The sequence below is a fragment of the Vanessa atalanta genome, chromosome 25 (assembly GCF_905147765.1).
Source record: "Vanessa atalanta chromosome 25, ilVanAtal1.2, whole genome shotgun sequence".
In the NCBI taxonomy this organism is placed as follows: domain Eukaryota; kingdom Metazoa; phylum Arthropoda; class Insecta; order Lepidoptera; family Nymphalidae; genus Vanessa; species Vanessa atalanta.
In genome coordinates, this window is record NC_061895.1 from 492,550 (window position 1) to 520,332 (window position 27,783).

The 27,783-nt window shown below is 34.8% G+C and overlaps 1 protein-coding gene across 2 annotated transcripts; it reads right to left on the reverse strand.

Annotated features, from left to right (window-relative positions):
- Window positions 1-225: 225 nt before the first annotated feature.
- LOC125073711 (trypsin-7-like) lies at window positions 226-13,524 on the reverse strand. 2 transcript variants are annotated; one of them, XM_047684690.1, is made up of 6 exons: window positions 13,372-13,524; window positions 3,467-3,615; window positions 2,875-3,002; window positions 2,024-2,282; window positions 835-984; window positions 226-546 (listed from the first exon to the last, which is right to left on the reverse strand). In XM_047684690.1, the coding sequence occupies exons 1-6, from the start codon at window positions 13,454-13,456 to the stop codon at window positions 394-396; spliced, it is 924 nt and encodes a 307-aa protein (XP_047540646.1). In that variant the 5' UTR covers window positions 13,457-13,524; the 3' UTR covers window positions 226-393. The 2 variants fall into 2 exon arrangements, with proteins under 2 accessions (XP_047540646.1, XP_047540647.1); XM_047684691.1 differs by lacking the exon at window positions 13,372-13,524 and adding an exon at window positions 5,965-6,139.
- Window positions 13,525-27,783: the final 14,259 nt, after the last annotated feature.

Consider the following 27,783-nt stretch of genomic DNA (forward strand, 5'->3'; position numbering starts at 1 on the left):
GGCACTGGGTAAAATTACAATACTTGATTATACAAGAAACTTTAATTAAATTGACAAATACGATCATTAAACAAATATTATAATGTTAATTAATTACAATGGATTATAATTGCTTACATTCCACAATCGAATTGTTATATATATTAAATCTAAACATCATTATTTCCTTAGTTTATTTCATTGAAACTAAAAAAAAAACATAATATGATTTGTGTTTAACTTATTTGTAATTTTACACATTGCAAAATAACTAAAATAAAATACTTAAGAATACCTGTATATGATGGCACAAAATCTAGGAGTTCCACCGGGTAATACTATTAATCACCTTTTATTTATCATTCATGTTAACATTGAAAATATTAATATTTATATACGAACGTCATTACTTAATTATAAAGGTAAACCAGTGATTTTTCTTATCCACGGTCTAGCATACGGTACATTGGCATATACGCCCGGTTTATTCGGAGTTGCACATCCTATACCAAATGAGACAAGACCTATTAGTTTCCCATTTACCACAACTGGCCCGCCTGAGTCGCCCTTAAAATAAATTAAGTTACGTTAGAGTAGAATTCTAAGATCTAGAAAAAAAGACAAGTAAAACGTTTCTTTTCAGTTTTTTGAAACACCAAGAGATTTTAAATATGTCAATAATTTCTTGAGTATGAATTTACATTGATGATAAGAAAGAAAATTGTTTTGGCTGAAGGAAACACACAATTGAACACTACAATAAAATCGGGTAATACTTTGGTAACATTGGTAACAAACAATACATTTATCATGATAAAAAAATGGAATCTTAATGCGATATGAATATTTTTTTACCTGACAAGAATCCTTAAAACCGTCAAGATCTCCCGCACAGAACATTCTCGGCGTCATGAAATTGTAAGATTCATGAGGGATAGTCTTACAATCTTCGGTTGCTATTATAGGTACAAATATTCGTTGCAACAGATCTTGCATTTTGCTTTTCTACAAAAAAATAAACATTATAATAAATGGCCAATTAACGGCTTAATTCACAGTGACGACTATTAAATAATAGATGGATATCATAGTAACTGGTTTATAGCGTACTATTAAGCAAAAAATAATAATAACTTGGCAATACAGTTTATAAAGAAGTACTTAAAACGTCAATAGTCATGTGTCCAGGGTTTATAATTGAAGATTCTTATCTTTAATACTATTTTTTTTTATGGCATTGGTTTGCGGACGAGCATATGGGCCACCTAATGGTAAGTGGTCACCACCGCCCATTTGTCTATGGGCGGTGGTGACCACTTACCAGGCGCTGTAAGAAATATTAATCATTCTTACATCACCTATGCGCCACCAACCTTGGGAACTAAGATGTTATGTCCCTTGTGCCTGTGATTACACTGGCTCACTCACCTTTCTAACTGGAACACAACAATACAGTGTACTGTTATTTGGCGGTAGAATATCTGATGAGTGGGTACCACCAAGCCCTACCACCAAGAAAGATATTATAATCAACTAGTACTAGTGGTACTAGTTTATGATTATAATATTTATTAAATTTGTTTCCGTCACTATCAACATCACAAATTTAGAGTAGGCTTGATACGAGTCGTCCGACCAAGCGTGCTCGAAGTTGCTAGGCAAACACTCTTCGTGTAATTGTGCCCTTATAAACTGTAAAAACTCTTCCAGTGTAGTAACTCCAGTCAATAGAGGTATTACCTACCATCGGTAAGTAATTTTGTCGTTCAAGCATGGCTGGGATGACATCGTCATCATCACATATGCATAAGATGACATACTCGGTTTTTAGTATATCTAATGAGCATACAGTAAGTAACTAGCGTCAAATTTGTGCATGGCACAAACTTCAGCATGCTTGGTCAGAAGGCTTGTGGTATCTAGCTAGCTAAATCTGTAATCAACAGTTTCAAAATTCATATATAAGTAAAATCCGAAAAAGAAATAAATCTGACATATGAAAGAATGCTTACTTTAAAGACTAGTTATTAGTAAGAAGACTTACTTTAAACGCCAGATGACCCCATCCACTTATTGAGACCATAGCGCCTGGTACGATATCTCCAATATTTCCAATCGCAATGGGTCTAGCGAATGAACTCACAGGTATCGGAGTTTCTAACAGAACCAACTGGTAGTCGTAGTCGTGAGAATGCTGTCTATTGGTAACGTTCCATAAGGGGTGTATAAAATGCGCGCAAATTAAATACCCTATTGTGTGACTTCGATGTGTCGAACCGGCGTAAACATGTGTTTCCTTAGAACTGAAAAAAAAAAATAACTTTACCGCAAATGCAAATCTAAAAATAGCATTTCTCTTCGAAAAGGATAAAAAGTAAAGTTAAAGGATAAGGTGTCCATTTAGAGAAGAATGTTTGACGCTTATTCCACAATGCTGTTTCGATGCGGGCTCGTGAATACATATGTGATAGATGTTCTTCTGACTCGTGCAGGTTTTCTCACAATGTTTACCATTACCGCACAAGATATATTACAAGCACAAATTTAGCACATGACTCATCAACGGTGCCTGTCAGGTTTCAAGGTTCACGTGATCTAACCAGTGAGACACATCAAATGACGAAGAAAAAATAGGACCATCAATTAAAAAAATGTATACCAAAGAATACATAATAAAAAATAAGTTTCTGAATCACGCAAACGTTTGGTTCACCTAGACATATATTGAGTCTCGTCTTTTTAAATATCGAGTTGGAATTTTTAGAACATCATGTTTTATTGCTAGCAAATGGTTTTTCAAAGATATGCACTTTTTTAGTTTAAATATTCGGCAGTACATAGTTTTATGATCAAAACTGTAGTGTAAAAAACTAGTGGTGTTACTATGTTACTTACTTACAATGAGCAGCAGTTATGACCCATTCTGGTGCTATCAGTGCTGCTCCACAGTACTTGCCGTGCAAAACTTGGTACGGTGCATCTTGGATTGGAATCTTGACGCCACCCACTATCCTATACCGCATCTGGTAATGTTAGAAACCTTCAATGTGGTACTGTCTTTTTAAAATTATTTAAAAAATATTTAAAGACATATGTATTACATAAGAAAAACTTTAAAAAGTAACCTTATTTTTAACAGTCCTGGTTGACGCTGGTGAACAGTTTGGGTACTTCCCACTTACAATATATTCTACTGGTAAACATCAATACTTATTATCGTAGGCTCCCGGTTTGATAGATAAAAGAACCAGTGTAATTATTGGCGCAAGCTCATAATATCTCAGTTTTCAAGGTTGGGAGCGATTGAAGATGTCAGGGTGGTTTATATTTCTTACAGCGCCAATGTCTATGGACGGTGGTAACCGCTTATTATCAGGTAGTGAATTTGCTAATCTACGTACTTCTATGTCAAACTCAACTTTTGAGTTTTACGTCATTAATTACACAAAAAATGCTATTATAATGAATATGGTTTCATTAATCTTACATCTACGGTCTTGAGGTCACTCTCGTGTTGCTGACCAGCAAGGACTTCATGGTGGTACATATATTTCCGAGCGGGAACTTCTTTCGTCACGTATATCCTGTGGTAATGCTGGGCGCATCCGGGTGTCAACAGTCCACTGTATACAGTTTCTATCGTCATAGAAAATATAGCAATCTGTGGTTATTGTGAATCTCTTTAATCTTCACAAATCTTATTAATAGATAGATAAATATCTATAGAATACAATAGAATATGCTTTCCTACACCAAAGGCATTTAAATCAAATCAAATTCCTTTATTCAATGTGTAAACACTATCACCGGTTCAAAAAAGAAAATACCCTGTCCTGAGAAGAAGTGGCGAAAGAAACTCAGCTGGTTTTTTTATGTCAAAAGAAATAGCCCGGAGGCGATCGTTTAATTCCCAAGGTGTGCTATCAATCAAAAACTCACTAATTGTATAATAACCTTTCGCACACAACAGAAGTATTTTGAACGCCGTCTAGGATCCTGTTTCAGAACCGTATACATTTACCAACATACAACCCCACAAAAGAGTTACTGACTCTATACAATCAAGTAACAAGAGAAACAAGTTTGCGTTTGTTCCATAAAATAATTAATATTTTTCCGTAGATACATACCATTACAGAATATTGATATTGAGAAAAGAAGTCTAACAGTTAACCTAAACAAATAATATAATTACCAGGCGTATGTAAAAGACGGTCTTATCGCTAAGAGAGCGATCTCTTTCAGACAACCTCTGCATGAAATACTTGACAGACATTTTAATAAAATGGTGTAGAGTTTGAGTTTATCTTTGTTCGCGTTTTAGGGCTTAGTCGTCAGATTTTTTTCAAAGGCTAAATCAATCAAAATTTCATTAAATGTAGTTCAATGGTTTGGTAGTGATACAGTGACATAGAGACCGATAGAGTTACTTTTACGCTTTTATAGTAGTATCTATCTACTCTAATTCTAAATTAAGCGCCCCTTTCTCAAGTTATCTTTAAGTTTTAAATAAAAGTAATAGCTGCATTACAGATACAGTGTTATTTACATTTTGTACGATACTATCTATCTTTTATCTATCTATCTCTTTATGGAGGTAAATTATTCGTTACTTTTTTGGTCCACAGATAATCTCTTTAAGGGATAATCATGCCTATTATACTTAGTTGTATTTTATATTTATTTGTATAATTATGTTTTATAAAATAAATGTACAAAACAATGTGGACCCAAGCGGATTTATCCTAATCTCCAGCCGACTCTTGAGATACTGAGAGGAGAATTAATCAAGTCACAACATAAAAGAAAATTAACTTAAATATTATATAAAGGATATTATTATTATATATTATATTATTATATATAATATAATATCCTATATATTATATAATCTTAATATTAAACGAGCTATCATTTGATTCTTATATAATAACTAATTATGTAAATAATTCTTAAATAATAAATACAATAAGTGATTTAGGGGTTAGTCAGCTGTTAGATAAAGAAGCCTATGGAGTCATTACTTGGAGTTCAAGCTTGCTTCATACTAATAAATAATAATAATAATAAATATTGGACAACATCACATACATTACTCTGATCCCAATGTAAGTAGGTAAAGCACTTGTATTATGGAAAATCAGAAGTAACGACGGTACCACAAATACCCAGACCCAAGACAACAAATTAATGGACTTTTTTCTACATCGACTCGGCCGGGAATCGAACCCGGGATCTCAGAGTAGCGTACCCATGAAGACCGGTGTACACACTACTCGACCACCGAGGTCGTCAAATACTAAGTTTCATCAAATTCGGCTCAGCGGTTTAGCCGTGACACACAGACAGTTACTTTCACAATTATAATAAGTATTAGTATAGATCGAATATTTTCCGTAGAATTTACATTCCTAACTGATATCTTTACAATCAATTCACCACGACAATTCAAAAACATTAGTAAAATCTTTTTAATATACATCATGACTGTTTGAATACTATTGATATTCAAGGAAGTGATATTTGACGACCATGTTGTATGACAAAAAACAAAAATATATAACATGTATATTAATAAACTTCTAAGAAAAGTTAACAAAAAGCTATGTAATTAATTACGCGTCGTGTGGACACCCTAGTTGCGCTGTCGACACAAAACACATGTAGGTAGGTACATTTAGTTATCGCGCGGTAGTTTACTTACGTCCAAACGCCGTCACGGGTTAACAGGGTAGCAGGCTTCCTTTGATAAACAAGCATGATCCGTTCCCCTTCATACTTTAATCTTCGCTTAAGATACGTAAAAACACCAAGATATTTCAATAATTTAAACACTAAATTTGTTAAATAAGTAAATGATGTGAACTTGGGACATAAAATAATAAGAACTGTTTACCTATCATGGAATTTCCGGTGTATTTAAAAATGGAATCATACTTATTGACAAACTTTAAACTAACTATTTACCTACATATCTACACTAACCTTAAAAAATGTTCAAAGTGAGCTCCTTCTCGTGTGATACACAGTTCGGCACGTTTACGCATTTCGTCTTTCACGCGATTTAACACGAATGGGTCACTTAACAGTTTCGAAAGTACTGGTGATTTTTAATTTCAACTCCTGTCTGTTTGCAAGCTCTTTAACATACACGAGATGTTTCCTTGGACATGTATTGGAATACGGAACTGTTCGAAGTCTCGCAGTCTTTGATTGGCGTTTATGATTACTCTGGCAGTAGGTACTCGGTGATTTGGGACATCCCTCGGTAAAAGTCCATGGCACAGTACAAAATCACGCGGCGCCGCTGGCAATGTGTCCACACTTCATTTATTTTAATATAGATTTTTTTCGAAATTCAATCACAAATTAATGTTACAGTTTCTCGACCGAAACGAATTATTAAAAAGTAGTATAATAATAGTTATAATTTCTCGGTTTTACATAATATCTGCTTACTGCAACAATTGGTTTGTTTACTTTAATTTACCTTCCTAATCACTTACTTACTTTTATGATTCGTGTAGTTATAACTTTATAAGTGAGTGTAGTTTAAAATTTGTTATTATTTGTCAGATATCTAATACAGATTGTGATGAAAACTTCTATTAATGACAGCTGTCATGATCTGGTCTCTAGTGTTTTGCCTATTTTAATTACGCATGTGTTTCATTATTTTTAATTTAATTTTTTTTTTTATTATTTGTTTTTTTTTTCTGTAATACATAAATCTACTTGTATCATTTTTCAGATAATGTAATTTTTGAAATAATGTGTGTTTTGATAATATTTGTGTGTTCCAGTTTTGTAACTGGAACACCATTTCCATCGTGAAATTAATTTTGTTACTTTTCACTATTAGTTTGTTTTGTGACTTATTTTATTGTTCGTTTTTTTATGTTATTTTTATTATGCTATTATTATATTTTTTTTATTTTTTTTTTGTGATTACCTTAGTACTTTAATGTAAACACATGGTTTCCTTTTTTTTAAGCAGATTATGTATATAATTATTATTTAAAGTTACTAGTTTTTAGTTTTATTAAATTCATACTCTCTCAACAGCTGGCGGGTAAGATGGAACTATTATATATTTGGTATTAGTATATTTATATATTGTTTTTATTAAATATATTTATATACTTATTTTATTTTAATTCACTATATTCTTATTTATTTATTATTATTATTTAATATATATGTATAATGATTGATAATAGCCATGTTCAAGACGACAATGATATTTATCTTTCTCTCTCTTCTGATTCAGCCAGTAGCGACGACAGCTTTCAAAGTGTTCCTTCTCTCAATGAATCCCTATTAACTCTTTTTACTGACGTAACTAAAAACTTTAACATTGTTCATATTAACGCTCAGAGTATTCCTGCTCACTATCCTGACCTTCTCACATCGTTTGATAACAAAAATCTCCATGCTATTCTTGTTTCTGAATCATGGCTTAAGCCATGTTTGTCTTCCGAGTCATATTCTTTACCGGGTTTTCATTTAATTCGAAATGACCGTGTCAATAGAACCGGTGGAGGTGTTGCCATGTATCTGCGATCCTACATTCCTTTTAAAATTATCAGCATGTCAGTACCTCAGACTGGTCCTTCCGCGGAACATCTTTTTATTGAATTAACTTTTTCCCATTGTAAACTTCTACTGTGTGTTTTTTATAATCCTTGCCTATCAATTGACTACTTTCCCTCACTAGAATACCTTCTTGAAAAATTTACTCCTCAATATAACCACACTATATTGATGGGTGACTTTAATACTTGTCTCATCAAGAATGATTATAGATCCTTGAGACTCAACTCCTTAATATCTGCATCTAACTTACACATTCTTCCTCTCTCTGCAACTCACTTCTTTCCGAATTCCAATCACTTCTCGACTTAATTATCGTGTCTTCCACTGACCATGTTGAGAAACATGGTCAGTGCAATGCTACAGCATTCTCTTATCATGATTTACTTTACCTATCCTATAAAGTTAAACCACCTAAAGCTAAGTCAAGAATACTTCTGCTACGTAACTTTGGTGGTGTGGATATCAGTCGCCTGCATGAAGATGCATCTAAAATCGACTGGTCAGTAGTGCTGGATGCGGATACAGTTGATGAACGGGTTGCAATTTTTAATTCCTTATTGACACAATTATTTGACATTCATGCTCCCATTCGTCCTGTACGCTTAAAACATCGGCCTGCTCCCTGGCTTACCGATGAAATCAAAAAAATTCAACATCGTAAGAACGTAGCCAAAGCAAAATATAAGTGACACTGATAAAAATCGCGAGAAATATAGAAATATTCGGAATCGCTGCAACATGCAATGTAGAGATCAACAACGACGCCATATTCATCGGTCTTTAACCGACAATGATCCTTCTAGTGTGGAAATTTCTTGAAACACTTGGAATTGGGAAAGCACGTCAAGAACTAAATTTAAATAATCTGGATATAAATTACCTTAACCAGCATTTCTCGTCTTCGGATACCATAGATGGTACGACAAAAACAAACACTATTAGAAATATTTCAGCGTCTTCTACTCCCAATATTCCTTCTTTCTCTTTTAGTCAGTTTACTGTATGTGATGTTAAGAAGAACATTCTAGACATCAACTCTGATGCCGTGGGTTCAGATTGCATTAGCCGTAAAATGATTATTCTCATTATTGACCTTGTAGCTCCTATCATTACATCTATCTACAACTTGTCGATAGAATCCTGTACATTTCCTACGATCTGGAAAGATGCTCAAATAATCCCTGTACCGAAAAAGTCCAATCCGAATAGTTACTCCGAATTCCGTCCAATATCGATTCTTCCTTTCTTATCAAAAGTATTTGAGCGCCTTATATATCAACAAATGACTCCCTTTCTATCCAAAAATAACCTTATGAATCCTTTCCAATCCGGTTTTCGCTGTGGTCATAGTACGGCTACTGCCCTCGTTCAAATAACGGACGACATCAGACTTGGTATGGACAACCAACTGATTACAGTGTTAGCACTGCTGGATTTCAGTAATGCATTTAACACTGTCGATTTTGACATTTTACTAGCTATACTACGTTCTCTTAACATATCTCCTAAGGTGACTGACTGGTTTCAGTGTTAGTCAGGGCGTCGGCAGCGCGTATACACTAATGGTCGTAACTCAGACTGGTGTATGCTAAGCGCTGGCGTCCCGCAAGGTGGCGTGTTGTCTCCTTTATTATTTTCTATATTCATTTCCTCTATCACTAATCACATTTCTTCTCTCTACCACTTGTACGCAGATGATCTCCAAATATATTCACAGACTCAATTTAGCGGGCTCTCGGACACCATTGATTTAATAAATAAAGATTTGATGCACATAAGTCAATGGAGTAAATCCTATGGTCTGAGAGTTAATCCCACAAAAACAAAGGTGATTATCATTGGTAGCCCGAGACTTATTTCACGGATTCGGACACGGACAATTACCACCTGTCCTTTTTGATGGCGTCTGCATACCAATCTGTGAAACAGTAAAAAATCTTGGTGTTATCTTTGATAGGCACCTTTCGTGGGCACCTCAAATAAATGAGGTTAGTAAAAAAATATTCTCTTCCATTGGCTCACTGAGAAGATTGAAAAACTTTTTACCCATTACAACTAAAGTTACACTAGCACAATCTCTCCTTCTACCTATTCTTGACTATGCTGACACTTGTTATACTAACTTAAGTGAGGAGCAATTAAATAAACTTGAGCGATTACAAAACCTATGTATACGGTTCATATTTGGTTTACGCAAATATGATCATGTTTCCGAATTTCGCCAAAAACTCAAGTGGCTCCCTATTCGCCTTCGCAGGAATACTCACATTTTATCTCTTCTCTATTCTATTCTTTTTAATCCAGCGACACCCTTCTATCTTAAGAGCGTTCCACTCTCCTCAGGGAGACTCATAAGCGCGCTCTTCGCTCGAATGAAAATTTAATTCTCTCCATTCCTTCCCACTCTTCTTCTTATTATTCTAAGTCCTTCACTGTTGAAGCTTCTCGAATTTGGAACTCACTACCCTTAGCTATTAGACGCGCACAGTCGTTAGCCGTTTTTAAAAGAATGGTTAAGGACTTTTACTTGTTGCATTAAGCAGTCGTTTTGTCGTTGATAATTTTTTGTTCTGTTATATCTCCTTTTTTATATATATATATATATATTTTATGTAAATATTTATTATAGTATATATTTATATTATATATATTTATTTTTATCTGTGTATTGTGTAATATTATATTATGTATGTATTATATTATGACTTAAATTACTGTACCCTTCCCATATATGTTAATATTATGATCCTCTGCCCAAAGGTTGCCTGGAAGAGATCGCTGCTGAGCGATAAGGCCGCCTGTTGCACCTCATGCAACTTTGTGTAGCAATAATGTAATTTTTAGTTTTAAGTTTGGGTGCAATAAAGGATAAAATAAATAAATAATGTCTTATTTTTTTTTTATATAATTCGAATGAGAAACACGTTCCAAGTATTCTCCTTAAATACAGTCATCCTGTATAAATATATATTCTATGTAGTGTACATGTTTTTTTTATATCTCATGACTAAAGTTTTTACGAGGATTTTTTGATATCAATACAAGTTTTGTTTTTCAGTTAAATACGTATTACATTTTGGTCCAATGGAAATAAGCTCTAGTAAATTTAATCCGAGTCATGGTGTAATCATAACTCATATATGCGAACAAAATCAGGAAACTATTGCATGAAACATTCATCCAACGCTCAACAAATACATCAAAAACGATTTTTAATCATGTATATTTTTCTTAGTCCGTTGTACTTTTAGTCTATACATATAATAAAATATACGCAGCTGATAGAAATCTGTACATGGAAGATATATATATATATATATGCATATTTGAGAAAATGTGAAACATTACAGAGGGGGATTTTTTAATGCAATACGATCACATAACGAAATTTTTTTTGGAACTATTGTCTGTTTGTTTGTTTTGATTTGGATGCGGTTTTCACTGATGTACTGTAATAACCCTGGGGTAACATATGTTTTATTAAAATCAGTAAAAAAAAAAACATATGTCAATTTAAAAAAAAAACATCTAAATATTTATTTTAAAAAAAATCATCAAGTTTATTTGGTGAAACTTTGGTTAACTATAGTCTATAAAATCTTGATGATTAAAAGTTAATGTGGACGCAAAGTTAAAAATGTAGATTCGGAGATTTAAAAATTACCATCGTATTCCAATGTAAGTTGAGCTCTCATTGACGTAGTCGGACCTATTAAATAGGGTTCAGCTCAGGCTGGTTCTTTGCAAGTTCTTGGTTTAGTTGCCTTATAATTGAAAAAAACTGTACATTTTTTTATGCTATATGTACCAAATAAGCAGAAGGCTCATCTGATGGCAACACCGGGGGCCTTACAGCTGCGTTACCCATATAAAAAACTAACTGGGCCCGCGACTTCGTGCGCGTTGTTTGAATTTAAGTTATTTGAATATTGTAGCGTGATTTTATTTTTATTCCATATATAATACTAAAATAAATGAGTTTTTTTTTGAGTTTTTGTACCGTGTATACGTACATACATATGCATTTAGTAAAAATGGGTTATTTTAATATTACAAACAGACACTCCAATTTTATTATATGTTTAAATGAGTGTTTAGTTTATATTACTTGCAATACAATTTAAGTAAATACACAATTAGTCTTTCTTAATTATATCAAATTATACATCTGTCTCCCTCTCTCATTACTTAATGAACAACGAGGCTTTCGCGCCAACATGAAGAACTTTCTGAAAGTGCGGCGACGGTGGCGATAATTACACGTGAAAATTCGGTAATTAACGAAAGCTTCCATTTTATTTTAAACGTTAATTATTGTGAATACAAGTTATACAGGACTCGGGTAAGATTAGGATATAATATATATGTTCAACTACAATCCATCTCAAACACAAAACTCGTACAATACACGCGAGCGATAAGTTTCGTTGTATCGTTAAGTAATCGATAGAAACCCACGCAAGGTTTTACCAAGGGAGATTTCCCTATCACCGAGCGACAACTCAAAACGTATTTTGTTAATACAAAACTAGTACTAAAACTTTGTCCTTGTTAAATAAACTATTTAATTAGTTTTTCAATTAGAATAAATTTCAACTTTTAAATTCTAAGCTGAGTAAGGACTTGAACCGCCCTAGACCTTAGGAGCTACGGCCTGATATGACTAGATAACCGAAGTGGACATACAAATCAAATCAAATCAAAATATACTTTATTCAAGTAGGCTTTTACAAGCACTTTTGAATCGTCATTTAACAAACTATTTAAAGTAAAGCCACCGGTTCGTAATGTAGATTCTACCGAGAAGAACCGGCAAGAAACTCAGTAGTTACTCTTTTTCAACATATGAAAATACAGTCATGTTAGTTAAATACACTTATATATGTATGCAATGTCTCCTGCCTGGAAGTCAACAAGCATTAACTCCACGCTTTTTTATCATCAATATAATCTTGTATCGAATAATATGCCTTCTTTGCCAATGTATTTTTTTACAATAGACTTGAATCTATGAAACGGCAAAGTTAAAAATGTCTGCGGAATTCTATTATAGAAGCGGATACCTTGCCCCAAGAATGATTTATTGACTTTTCGGAGTCGGAAACTTGGCGTTCTAAGCTTATCCTTACTTTATGTGCACATACAATGATTATCACTGATTTTATCGAAGTGATCAATACTACATTATTATAAATTATATATATTCGAGCAGTCCCTCACCGGAAGCTATTCTGTCATTCTATCTGTCTTAGAAAGGACCATAGAGCACAACGTCGAGTCATTTATACACAAACGCGACATCCGAGTTGCCGAGGCTTTGCTCTCTTTGATCAAGCGAGCAGAGGTCGCTGATTTGCGGTAAATCTTATCTATCTATCTTAGATTCTAATAGTAGCATAACTGTGTATTTAAAATCCATGCCTGTTAAAAATTATGTGTCAGGAGAAATTGCACATGAAATAAAGAAAAAAATATATAACATAAAGAAAACAGATAAAAATTTATATTCAGTCTGTGTGGAGCTACGTCTTTCAAGAAGGACGACGAGCTCCAACTCCAGCGAAGATCTGCCGATGTAAATAGTAATGTAGTAAATAAGAAAAATCGTAAACCGCTAATACCTAACTGAAACTAAAAAGTGAAAAAGGCACTGTGAGGATGTAGTTTAATTAATAAAACAAAATGTCACGATCTAAAAATCTAAATTTTGCATTTATATATAAAAAACAAAAAGCAAAACGATTATGCTCAGGAAAAAAAAAAATTATTAATAAAAAATAAGGTCGATAAACTTACCATTTGCCGCAGCAGACAGGAGGAACATACTTAATACTACAGCTAACACAAACCGTCGGCACATGACTGTCCTCCGCGCACTCATTACGAACAAGACTCACTGTACTGTGTCAGAATTCACTTCAGCCTTGACTAATTGTCTCTTCATGGTTACGATCGAAATGTCCTTATCAATATGTTCCGTGACATAATACGTACAACACATGTATTCGCAGTGATTTATACTATAAATAAGCGTTATTATAATCGATTTACTCAAGTAAGCTTAAACTATTATAATCTGAATTATTTACGGAAACATGCGATTACTTGACACAATGTTTACTAGCTTTATTCTCGATTTCGTCTGCGTGAGAAGCTAGTCTTTATTTAATTACGAGGGAAATGACTGGACTCTTAAGAATAAGACTCGACGAGAAGATTCTTTAGATATTTAACTATTCGTGTTAATACCTATGACTAAATAAATAACATTAGTGTCGATACAATTTCTGATCCAAAAACAAATCCCCAACTTCGATTTCTCTTTACGTATAAATATCGAAACTTCTAGAAAATCTTTACTTGCTTTCATATTTATGTCAGAAGGATTACATACGAACCGTTTGTATAGATATAGTGACGTTATATAAAATTAGTTGTTAACAAATAACTGAGACAAAACTATAAAATTCTTATCGTTCTGTTTGAAAAAATTATTTACACGTTTTAAACATCCGTTAAATATAATTTATATTTTTTTATATTAAATATGCTTTTTCGCAAAACGTGATACACGATGACTACGAAACATCGAAATCGATGATTTTGAACTTTTTAAGCGAATTGCTGGTAGGGTTTTGTACTCACTCTGTGGCAATACTTGGTATTGTTGTATTCCCGTTTGAAGGGTGAGCGAGCCAGTGTAACTACAGACACAAGGAACGTAACATCTTAGTTCCCAAGGTTGGTGCCGCATTGGTACTATAAGGAATATAAAATATTTCCTTACAGCACTAATGTTTATGTCTATGTCTAAGGTAGCCTCTAATCATCAGATAGCCTATTTGCCCAACAGCCTACCTATATCACACAAAAATACAAAAAATATATCTTACTCAGCATTGAAATATCGTAATCTGTATTTATTGAATGAAACATATGTATCCAAATACCCGTATGGGAGCAGCAAAGATCATTAACATTCCTTAAAGACGGGCAACGCATCTGTAAGTCTTCTGAAGTCACATGACCATAGGTGGTGGTGGTTACTTTCCACCAGATAAGCTTCCAGCCAGATATCCATGTCTCCCGATTTAATATCTCCCAGTGAGCTATCGTCTGTATTGTACTAGTTCAGAACCATGCATTACATAAATGAGTGAGAAGAATCAAGCATTACAGTGACCATTAACTGTAATGATACAATTTGTCTGGCTCTACTACAGGCAAATGCTCACTGTGAGCGACCTGGATGCTCATTTTCAGTGACATTAAAGGTTTTTTTTTGAACCACTCTTGCGACATTTCTTCTTATTGCTATATCAATAGCATCACGTTCATTTTGCTCCGTTTTTTTTTTTAATTATGTTCATCAAGACGCACGCGTATTATGTAAACGGTACGTTCAAAGACACTAAATTAAAAAGTATTTATTAAAGTTAAAATAAAGTAACAGCCTGTTTATCTCTCACTGTTTAGTTACGCCTTCCTCTCTGATTGATTGGGTTAGGAGTTAATTCCTGTACGCTGCTTCATTACGGATTGCTGGATACGCATCTGACAGATTTTCATCCAATATTTCGATTCTCTCGTGATGTTTCTTCCTTATAAAACTTGATAATAGGAAAATTAATAATAATTTAAACACACAACGGAATTACCCGATTTTTATATATTATCTTCAATGACTTCATCTATTTTATGATAGCTTCAGGATCACTCTGCATCTTCTACCGCATTTTTCACGGGAAATGATCAGAGAAATTGCTTGGATTAATCCCGGCTGCTGAATTTCACCTTCGGATATATCACCAAAATACCATATCATGTTTCACCCACCACCTAGATGTCCAAAAATCCTCAACAGCGCGATTTCTAAGACATTTTCTGCCTAACACAACCATTCATTAAAGGAAACAGCTTTCACCAGCCGTTTTTCCAAATACGACTTGTGAATCTTCAAGAAAAGAGCGTACACATTTCTTAAAGACCGGCAACGCACCTGCAAGCCCCCTATGTTGCAGATATCCATGGGTGATGGTAGTCACTTTCCATCAGGTGAGCCTAAAAAAGACCAACTATAGCATAAAAAAGCTTAGAACAGTGAATAATAAATTTCACTCATCTACATGACGGAATTAAACAAAATAACATCAAATTTGGATCCCTCATGTACAAAACCGCGTCACGTTATACAATAAATAAAAAACAAGGTACGGAACTACAACATTTCAATATAAAAACGTTTATCCGAACATTGTAATGAAAATAGGGGTCTTATTGGAAGCGATCAGTTAAACACTGATAAGGAGACTCTTATTCGAACCCCTCGTAAACTAAAAAGGTTTTCAATAAAACCAGAATCTACATGATATTATGCTAATATTGTACAGTTTCCATTGCTTCGTACGATACGTTTAAATTGTCGATATAATATTTATTTAACAGAACAGAAGAACTCGAATTAAAACTTAGGTAAGTAGCATTTCTTGTGCTAAATTTGCATTTATAATTCATCTCGTGCTCGATGGATGGAAGAAACTACATTCTGCCATATCTGTTGATAGCCCACTTCAGATGGTGGAACTGTTGGTAAAATAAGACAAACTTTCTCGTTTCTTTTCTACGAGGAGGGGACATCTATTTACGTACGGTTTTCACTAATTTTAACATTTATCTACGAGCTAGGATCGAACATGGTGGACGGTAAATCCGTAGGTTCACTAGTTGGGATCCGGCGCGAAGGGCCAAATGTATGCGTTAGGACTATATACTACATATAATTACAATAATTCCTCATTTACAACTACAATATTTATAACATTAAATATTTCGTGGCAAATGGAAACAACTCCCAGAAATTCCCTCTGGACAGATTATATAATAAATATATAAAAATTAATCGGCTACCTTGTTCAGCTTAAGTCACAGTTCTCGAGATCCTATGTTCAAACCCCTGGTCAGGCCAATAAGTAAATTCTAAGAGTCTAAAGTTGGCAATGCTTACATTCCCTTGCCTCGGAAATCATTGGTCATGAACTTTTCGATTTTCGGTCGTAGGGCTTTGGTCAAGCCTGTCTGTGTAGGTACCACCCACTCATCAGATATTCTACCGCCAAACAACAGTACTCAGTATTGTTGTGCTCCGGTTTAAAGGGTGAGTGAGCCAGTGTAATTACAGGCTTAAGGGACATAACATCTTAGTTTCCAAGGTTGGTTTTTGGCGATGTAAGGAAAGATAAACCTTTCTCTTTCTCACAGCGCCATTGTCTATGGGCGGTGTTGACGACTTACCATCATGTAGCACATATGCTGTCCATCAACCTTTACCATAAAAAACGAAGTATATCATATGGCGGTAGGATTATTTGCAAACCTGTCTGGGTAGGTACCACCAACTCATCGTATTTTACCGTAAAGCAGTAAACCTTAGTATTGTTGTTGTCCGGTTTGTAATAACAATATAAATTTGCATCAGTGACTATACCATCAAACCCATTTGCCAGCACGAGTAATAAAAAAAAAAAATTGTCTAAAGTTTATTATATTTAATCCTATGGAAACACAGTAAAATTGATTTATAAACATAACTTGTTACGATTATCTTATCAATGATATACCAATAATTCAAATAGTTTTTCAACAATTGGATTCTGATACCGGTCGGAATGAAGTTGTATACACGACTTGAATACATATCAACGATCAATACCTCAGTATTGATTCTACACCCTAATCCAATCACAGAAGTAAAGGCAGATACGTAATAAGTTTGGCACTGAATCGATATGTTATAATAGGCTATTTGACTGGTTTTTAAAATTCTTTTTTTTATTATTTAGTAGAGGTTAAGAAAGCCAGTAAAAGTTTTTTTTTTTTAATTCTAGTACATATTTGCTGAAAAATATCAAAATAAAAATTCCATATTTAAATAGCGCGCGAAAACGTTACTTTAACAATATGGCACTGCAATGGGGTCGGTGACGTCACTTGCCTGTATTTTAATCTGTGGCACATTCGATCCACATACAGTAGGCAAACGAGGTTAATAAGCAAGTGACGTCACCATAAGCCCGACCAATCAGTAGCGTTTTGTGTCACGTGACAAACGTTTAAAAAAATGCAGTTTTGTTTATGGATTTTTGAATAAATTAACTATTATTTTCAACTAACGTTGATAAATAACCATTTTTAAACTCATAATATATACTGATTACAATAACTGACACTTTATTTTTCGCATTGTCAAATAGCCTATTAGTCGAGGATCTTTAATCAGCTATGATAGTCATTATGGTGAATATGGCGCTTTGAAAATCAGTTAAGACGTTATCAGAACTTCGGAAGTAAAACTTCGGTGAATGTAAGTAGTTAAGTGTAATAGTGTTGTATTATAAATAAGGATAAATTAATCAAGAATTTGTAGTCTTATAGTCCAGCTATAAGCTTATCAAATGTAATAAATATATCAAAGTTTTTTTATCGTTACTTCTTCGTCGGTTGGACAGTGATACTTTTTCATAAAACAACAACTATAAATCATAGAGCCGCTGTAATTCTCAAACAGAGGTGAAAGAAGTATAGCTTTTGTTTTAACTTTATTCAAAATAACCCAACTCATTATAAAATTTAAAAAAATATATTTTCTTGCCATACCATAGTAACTGCTCAAATATACATAAAATTTATACATTAACTAGCGATCCGCCCCGGCTTCGCACGGGTGCAATGCTACAACTAAATATACTACGGTATGTCTTACAACGTTCACAGTTTTTCAGTCGTTAGATAATGCAAACCGCTATGTCCCTGCGTTTTAAATCTGTAATAGTTTCGAAACTATTCATTTAAATGACATTTTACATTAGCAGCCTGTAAATTTTCCCACTGCTGGGCTAAAGGCCTCCTCTGCCTTTGAGGAGAAGGTTTGGAGCATATTCCACCACGCTGCTCCAATGCGGGTTGGCGGAATACACATGTGGCAGAATTTCGTTGAAATTAGACACATGCAGGTTTCCTCACGATGTTTTCCTTCACCGCCGAGCACGAGATGAATTATAAACACAAATTAAGCACATGAAAATTCAGTGGTGCCTGCCTGGGTTTGAAATCGAAATCATCGGTTAAGATGCACGCGTTCTAACCACTGGGCCATCTCGACTCATTCATTTAAATAAAATGCTATAAAGGGCCATATTGATCTATATTAAATGCACAATGTATTTAAGGTACTTACTTGGATAGGGATTAATACTGTAATCTCTACTTGCTTAAAATTATTTCGAAAATAAGTAAAGGATAAAAAATTATTATTGTGGGTTATCCCTAAGAGATAGACAGATACTTTAGCGCACTTTTTTCAAGACCATTTTAAGGAGTACAGTAATGTAGTACATTATATTGATCTATCTCGTAATGTTGAACCAGCATTTGCTATATTGTGCATGTATTAACATATAAACCTTCCTCTTAAATCAATCTATCTATTAAAAAAATCGCATCAAAATCCGTTGTGTAATTATAAAGATCTAAGCATACAAAAAGCCAGACAGCGGTAAGCGACTTTGTTTTATACTATGTAATGATTACTAAAACAATCCATAATCGTACTGGCTCAGTTATCCTACAACCCGAAACTACTACCACTATTATAAATGGTGATATTTAGCCAGACGGATATGTACCTATGAATTCCTGCTACTTTTTTAAAAATGTATTTGATGATGCCGGCGGTCAGTTTTGTATGTTTTTTGATATAGCAAAGGAAGGTAAGGATAATAGGATTAATTAAAAATAGAATTAAACGATTGAGAAGACATTAAGCAAATGTCACACTGTCAAAGCCAAGGAGAAGTCTTGGAGCTTATGCTACTACACTGTTTCTGTGTGGGATGATGATCACTTAGGTAATGCACTATGTGATCTGACATTATCTCAGCTCATCATGCACTTTTTCATTGATGTCAGGGATCTAGAAACACATAGACACATATATCCCAACCAAGTGCCTCATGTATATCCAAGTGAAACCGTGGGCATAAACAGTAAATTATCAACGTAAATTATCCACATGAAGACTCAAAAGCGCTTGCCCGGATTATTAATAGTGATCTAGCGTTAAGTTTAAGTCGTCAATTCAACTCTTCCGAAGTTTCCAAGAATTTAGTTGCTTCTTATTAATTATTATGATATTAGCGTTACCATCTGTCTATCTTCCAATTAGTTTAGTATTAAAACCAATTAACAAAAATCAAAATAAACTTCAACGAAATGAAGAAGTATAACGTCAACGTGACTTTCCTCAAAACAAAGGCACTCAGAACTGTCACGGAGGATGAGACAGTTCTTAGAATCTCCCAAATCCCTTCGTTTATTTACAAAAAGTCGCTTTTAATGTCACAAAAATCTTTCGGAGGCCGCGATTGAAGTGATCTCTTACCATTACCATTGGAACCAACTTCGTTCGAGATTTAAATAAAAAACCAAAATTTTTCTTTAATGAAAGCGTTTCATACGGTCGCTTTTGAATCTTTATTTTACAAGATTGTTTGAAATTACTCATTAATCTCAGTAGTTACTATTTCTCCTCAAACATATACATTTAATAATTGTTTTTTTTTTTTTTTTATTGTCAAAATGTGGCTAACGAGCAGGAGGCTCATCTGATGGAAAGTGACTACCACCGCCCATGGACATCTGCAACACCGGGGGGCTTGCAGGTGCGTTGCCGGCCTTTCAGGAAAGAGTACGCTCTTTTCTTGAAGGTTCCCAAGTCGTATCGGTTCGGAAAAACCGGCGGCGAAAGCTGTTTTCACAGAGTGGTTGTGCGAGGCAGAAAATGTCTTAAAAATCGCGCTGTTGTGGATTTTCGGACATCTAGGTGGTGCGGGTGATATTTGGAATTTTGACGAGATGTCCGAAGGTGAAATTCAGCAGCCGGGATTAATCCGAACAATCCCTCGGAACATTCCCCTTGATAAATTCTGTAGAAGATGCAGAGCGATCCAACATCTCTACGCAAATGTTATTCTATTCCATAACAATTGAAGCTTGTGGGACTTATTATACGATTTACGTTCACGAGCACTTTATATCATTTAAACAAATTAAATATGTTCATTGATTTCACGCTGTTTTCTGAAATAATGCCTTAAGCGCTGGAAACGTGGAGAAAGGGAACGAGTTAAAGCGCTTAAAGCGCTGAGTGATACCGGAAATGATGCATCAATTTTGTAAATGACATATATACTTTGTTAAAAATGCGTATCAATGTTTTGTCGTTGTTAGATTTGGTTCTCATGTTTTTTCGATTTTCTCTTTTCTATAACTGAATTGTAACAAAGTTCTTTGTTTTCAGAAAATCTCGATTTAATCAGGTTTGATTTATGTACTCGATAAACGCTGATCTCGATACTTTTACATGATGAAAATGGACCCGGTTTTTCCCATAAATAATAGTTCATCTAGCAGTTCGATGCTCGCTACATACAGCAGTGTACTGCTAGTCCTGCTAACCAAACAAATGAAATATTTTTGATAACCTTATTAGCAACTGACAACGTTGAAGTCCGTGTATACCGTGTAAGTAACTGTGAAGGTACTGTATCATAATAGATGCATGGCAAGTAACTGCTGTTGCGAAGGTGACTTGGCTCTGCTATTTGTATCTGTGTGTTGTCAGTAATGATAATTATTATAACCGTATCTTAGGAGATATTTAGATATTATTAGAAAATATTTTTGGTATTAAATTATTTCTTAGAAGTGTCCGTCATTTAATTATATTTTCAATTATGTATTTTTACGTGTTTTATGACTATAACGTATAATATCTCCAAACACTTATATCTTCCATATAATCTTGTTCAATAATAAAATTACAGTAAGCTCTATTCAGAAATACAACGCTTTATAATAAAAAAGTATTAAAGTATTATTATGTTAAAGTATTCATTTTATTCCTAAAATATAGTATGAAAAACTCTACCGCAGTATGTATTGTCAGTAAGTTTTTTTACTCGGAGAATTATTATGACTATTTATTGAAATGTATGAACAGTTAGGCAGACTAGATGGACCACTTAATGATAAGTGATTACCACCACTAATAGACATATTAACCATCCCCTGTACCTCCAAAAGGCATTAAATGTTAAAATATTATGTAACTATCAGCATTAAAAAAAACACATAAAACACTTATCTCTTGCAGTTATGTGCAAAAAGCTTCGTCAAAAGTATAACACCTCGCCTTATTGCCTCCACTGGTGACAGGAGGGCTGGTTAGTTTTTAGCCCAGAGGATCGGAATTGCGATTCAACGGGGAAATGCTGCTAGCATTCTCGCCACCATTCCACGCTCTCAAGACTTATTTACATTAGCAGCCCGTAAATGTCCCACTGCTGGGATAAAGGCCTCCTCTCCCTTTGAGGAGAAGGTTTGGAGCTTATTCCACCACGCTGCTCCAATGCGGGTTGGCGGAATACACATGTGGCTAAATTTCGTTGAAATTAGACACATGCAGGTTTCCTCGCGATGTTTTCCTTCACCGCCGAGCACGAGATGAATTATAAACACAAATTAAGCACATGAAATTTCAGTGGTGCCTGCCTGGTTTTGAACCCGAAATCATCGGTTAGGATGCACGCGTTCTAACCACTGGGCCATCTCGGCTCGGCTCTCAAGACTTATACAATAACTATTTTAAATTCATATTTATATATATTTAAGCACTTAATGTTATCATTTCTTATGTTAATAAAGTTTTATAAAATAAATAAAAAATATAACTAAATATATATTGAAAAAATCAAATAATCACTTCCGTAAACAATGGTAGGGGCTCGTAATCAAGATTATCTATTGTTTCAATGTATATAAACGTCATATATACATTCAAATCTATTAATATACATGTTAATACATTAACGTGTTACATAATACGGTATATCGTATCCATTCAAATCTTATGAATAACTAAATAGCGTCACAAGTTGCGTCATCAGCACTTAATATGCTAATGGTATCTTTAATACTGAAATTGGATTTCAAGGAACATTATGGAACTATAATGAGATTTTCTTTTTTGTAGTGTGTGTATGGTAACACTATAAAGATGTTAGTAACGTCTTTTGATAACGATTTTTATAATATTCCATAACGTATGTTAAGCCAGTTGAGTCTGTGCGCCTCATGTGTGGCGGAGACATCGACCGTCGTTGCTACCGGTGCCAACGGGGAAACCAAGTTGCTCAAAGAGGCGCCACTGACGCGCACGTTACGTATTCGCAATGTCATAGCCGACAGGGTGGATTTGTTTTGTTGCAGCCTGAGTGAGCTCACAAGGGTTGCCACCTGGAATATATCCTATATAACGCAGAGACTTATTTTATATATTACTATTAAACGTGCTGTAATTTCGAATTGGGACAACCATGTCCTGTAATGATATGTATATAGTTTTGTATTATAAATAAATAAACAGGTTTTTGTATTACCTGAAGGTACGCACGTCATTTTTATTTATATTTACACAGTCAGTGTTATTTGTTCCTCGGTGGTAGGGCTTTGTGCTAGCCTGTCTGAGTAGGTCGGTACCTACTCAGACAGGCTACACTACACTACAGGTGAGTCGGTACTCATCAGATATTCTACCTCCAAACAATATTGCCCAGTATTGTTGTGTTTTGAAGGACGAGTGAGCCAGTGTAACTACAGGCACAAGAAACATCTTAGTTCCCAAGGTCGGTAACGAATTGGCGTTGTAAGGAATAGTTAATTACAGAGTCATTGTCTATGGACGATGGTGACAATTTACCATCAGGTAGGTTTGCTCGTCCGCCTACATATATCATAAAAATACCAGTGTAAATCATATTTACTATAAATGAATACAAATATTTCTTGGAAACACTTTGACTTGAATTAGCGTTGTAGGAACATTGGATTTGGTCTAATTTGGTGATTTCGTTATAAATTTGATGTAGGTACCTACACTCAAAAATTTTACAATAAATCCCATCAAACCTACAATGAGAATACATTTCGTATTCTCATTTTAAAAACAAAAATATACGCACGATACTTAAGGGTTGCCATATTCGTTGATTTCCATAACATTCATTTTAGAAAAAAAAGTGATTTGATTGTCCTCTCAGTAGAATATAAACCAGATTAAATTGAAAGCGATAACAACATCAAATTTAAAAATACACGCGAACGTTAAACCAAAAATTGAGAAGATATATTTTTGAAGTCGGTTAATAAAAAACTCATATAACGTTTGATAGGACGTATACGCTTATACATGGTGCTATGAAACGTTCGAAGTCCTTTTACTGTGATAAGCGAACGTTTGTATGCGAAAGGTGACAATAGTGACTTTGAAGATGATGGACTCTTTGGGATGAAACGATCTCCGTCTGGTCCTATCGATTTCTAAACAATAGCTGTACACTGTTGACGAAAAGTCTCTGGGAATTTTATTCGTTTATTCTTTCCAGGTAAAGTGTCTTCAAAAACCAGGATATATAAAAACCCTTATATATTTTTATCTGTATTTATCTATCTTACATATACATCATTTTAAAGAACTGTGGGTATCACTTATGATTACCGACATAATAGGTCTTGTAATAGAAAAATAAAAAAATCAATACCATACCAGATATTCATAATTTTAGGTACCTATTATTTTATTAGTTAAAAAGATAACCCCGCCCTGCAACCGCATTGAACGCGGGGAGAATCCTGATCCTTGAGGCGTACGCGACCTGCGAGCGGTGTCAGCGATGTTCCGCAGGGAATCGGCGTGGAGGGCCGTAGCCTACTGTAAAACCATCATGGTCGTCAAGGAGATGACTCCCGTTTAGCGGAAAGAAGGCACTGAGCGAAGCAAGACACGAGATGGGCTGCGGACATTTATAATCACTATCCGGTTTCCGTAAAGAAGTTGAACATCCTTTGAAGATGTCTTCTGCTTCAAAAAGAAAAGAAGAATTTAGTCAAAATGTTGCAACTTAAGGCGTGAAAGCGTAACAAACAAACTGACTTTCGCTTAGGGTTATACAAAATATATATTTTTAACTGCATTCATCTATAAATTAATTTATCTCAGTTTCGTAGATGTATCGTGCTATGTATGCAGTGGACGATCGCCCCGAAAAAGCTAACTCGTTAAAAGAAAAAAAAATAACCCCAATTCCATTAGAAATTGGAAGCGAAGTGCTGAATTTAATTATAAAATAAATTAAATGAAACTAAGGAAAACTATTTACGAAAATAAATTGGAATACTTAGCTTTTAATAAATATAGGGGGATTAAGAAAAGACGGACACGACTTTTGGGGGTGCGAAGGCGTCTCGTGAACTCCTTGATAAATATTTACACGACTGCCCAAAATAGAAATGTAATGTTTTCAGGGCTTCTGTATGTGTGTGTGGGTTTCTATATTCCAATATAACTATAAATATATATTTGGAATACAACTTTAAATATATATTTGGAATCTTTACGTTATCACAAGTTCTTTTTTTAATAATTGTTTATTTTTCAAGTTTAATTTAACAAGGATATTTCATAAATGTAATTAATGTTAGATGCAAAGTCCAACACCAACTTTGATACAAAAAAGTAATTATTATTTTTAATTGTTACGCAGCGATATTTAATTACATCGTATAATTCCAAACTTTACACAGTCTTGACACTGCAATGGCATAAAATATTTCGAAACAAAAGCCGGTGACATTATCAGTCCAATAGATTTTTAGGCTTATTCGCAAATAATATTTTACGCAGTATCATGTCATTTCAAAACAAAGCTACGAGACTTAATTTGACAATATAACAAAGAGCCATTAAAAAAACCGAACAAAAGCCACCCCATCCCTCCCGAGAGAGAAGATATTATAAGATTTATCAAAGTCAGGAATAACCCTCAACAGAAACTGTCATATCATTACCTCCCTCTCTCCTCCTCCTCAGGGAACTCAATAGGACACTTTAGCAAATTATTAAATACGATCTTTTTACTTGGCTTTGGGCAAGCCCATGTGGGTCTCCAACATAGTATGTGCCATTATATATTGGACTGCCAAGCAGCAATACTTGGTACTGCGTTTCAGTGTGAAAGATTAGAGAACCAGTTGAACTTTTTTGTGGGCCAAATGGGCCACCTAATGGTAAGTGGTCACCATTGCTTATAGCCATTGGTGCTGTGAGAAATATTATACATTTCTTATATCGCCAATACGTCACCAACCTTAGGAACTAAGGTGTTACGTCCCTTGTGCCTGTAATTATACTGGCTCACTCACCCTTAAAATTGGAACACAACAATGAGTAGTTAATAGTATAGTAGTGCTTGGCGGTAGTATATCTGATGACTGGGTGCTACCTACCCAGACACCAGCACAAAGCCCGTCTACTAAGTGATTAGAGACAAAAGGGCCGTTCCATTCCAAGGTCGATATCGTATTATCGATGGTTAATATTATTTGATGTCTACAGGTAGGTGACCTACCATCAAATAGAACATTCGTCAGTCTGACTATTTACAATAGAAAAGAAAAATAACAAAAAGTTTCTGTACACAGACCATAAAAGGATGGATATAAAATTCGACCCGCCCTTCAATATTCAGACGTGAAGTGGATTTTGTTAGCTTATGGTATAAAAGGATATTTAATTAAAAATTCGGCTTAGGGTTCCCTTTCGTGAATGGATCCTTTAATGATTTCGACTATGAATACAAAACACTTATGTTTTGAACATTTTCAGAGAATACGTAATGAAAATAACGTTATTTCCTCTTAATATACTGCATAAAGCAAACTCATACAAGACATATTATTTAAAAAAAACCCTCGCAACCTTTCCAACATTTAACTAGTAGGCCAAAATAACAAGGCAATAATGCATGCAACATTTCATATTAAATAAATTATTTAAAGTAGATGAATTAATTCATTGAGCCGACATGGCGTAGTGGTTAGAACGCGTGCATCTTAACCGATGATTGCGGGTTCAAACTCAGGCAAGCACCACTGAATTTTCATGTGCTTAATTTGTGTTTATAGTACATCTCGTGCTCGGCGGTGAAGGAAAATATCGCGAGGTAACCTGCATGTGTCTAATTTCAACGAAGTTCTGCCTCATCCACCAATTCGCATTGGAGCAGCGAGGTGGTATACGCTCCAAATCTTCTCCTCAAGGGGAGTGGAGGCCTTACCCACCAATGGGAAATTAACAGACTATTACTATTTACTGTGGATTCATTAATTAAGTTAAAATATAAGCAACACAAATTCTACTTGCAAAGTTTCTCCCTCATAGATCAACAGAAAAGTGTCCCACCACAAGTTAACAGCCTTTTATTGTGGTTCGCCTTGAAGATAAAAATCACACGACCTACTTAATATAAGTTACAATTAAGTTATGTCATAAGAATGACTAATAAAACAGAATTATGTTAAATACCAGTAAAATGTCAGACATTTCGATGTTATATTGTACATGTGATGTAAATAGTTATCCTTATATACGTCGAAGTTCGCTAAATAGTATTATTTTGAGTTAAGGCGCTTTGATTGTAAAAAATAAATGTTAAATTTTAAAGGTTTTTCTAAGTGATAATAGATGGCGTTAGTAGTTTCTTAGAGTTGTATAGAACAAAGATTATTTTCGATAAATCGACCTCACTCAACAATGACCGCTTCCTCGTCAATGGTTGACGGGCGCTCACCGGGATCCACCCGCGAACTCGACCTCGCTGCGCGACGGGTGAAGCCATCACACGGAAACACCAGATCGGGATCCGCAGTAGCTCGCCTATTGTCGAGGCTCGATCGCTCTGTGGCGTGAACCCCACCTGTTTCATACATCACAGATAATAATCTACCCAGCGACCCGTCTGTAGTTGCAGACGGCGTTGCCAACACTCTAGGGGGCCATCGCCCCCACTAGTTACCTCGGGGCCCATGCGGGCCTGCGTGGATATCTCATAAATTTCCGTTCCCACCGACTACGTTCTGTGCCGAGGTGCGATTTCATAGGAGACCCTCAGGACGAACGTCACTTTTTAGCTCGAAACGGCTCAATTTCAAGGGTGAGTCTAGTACTCGCCCCAACGTCCGGTGACGCTGTAAAGGCCAGTAGGGGTTGGCCCTACTGGCCTTTACAGCGTCACCGCACGAGCACTACCACATACA

Excerpts from the sequence above, each read along its gene's own strand:
- LOC125073711 (XM_047684690.1), bottom strand. The coding sequence starts at position 13,456 with ATGAGTGCGCGGAGGACAGTCATGTGCCGACGGTTTGTGTTAGCTGTA. Across the intron at positions 3,003-3,466 it reads GTGACCTCAAGACCGTAGAT|ATGCGGTATAGGATAGTGGG; the intron begins GTAAGATTAATG and ends TAACATTACCAG. Across the intron at positions 2,283-2,874 it reads ATAACTGCTGCTCATTGTAA|TTCTAAGGAAACACATGTTT; the intron begins GTAAGTAACATA and ends TTTTTTTTTCAG.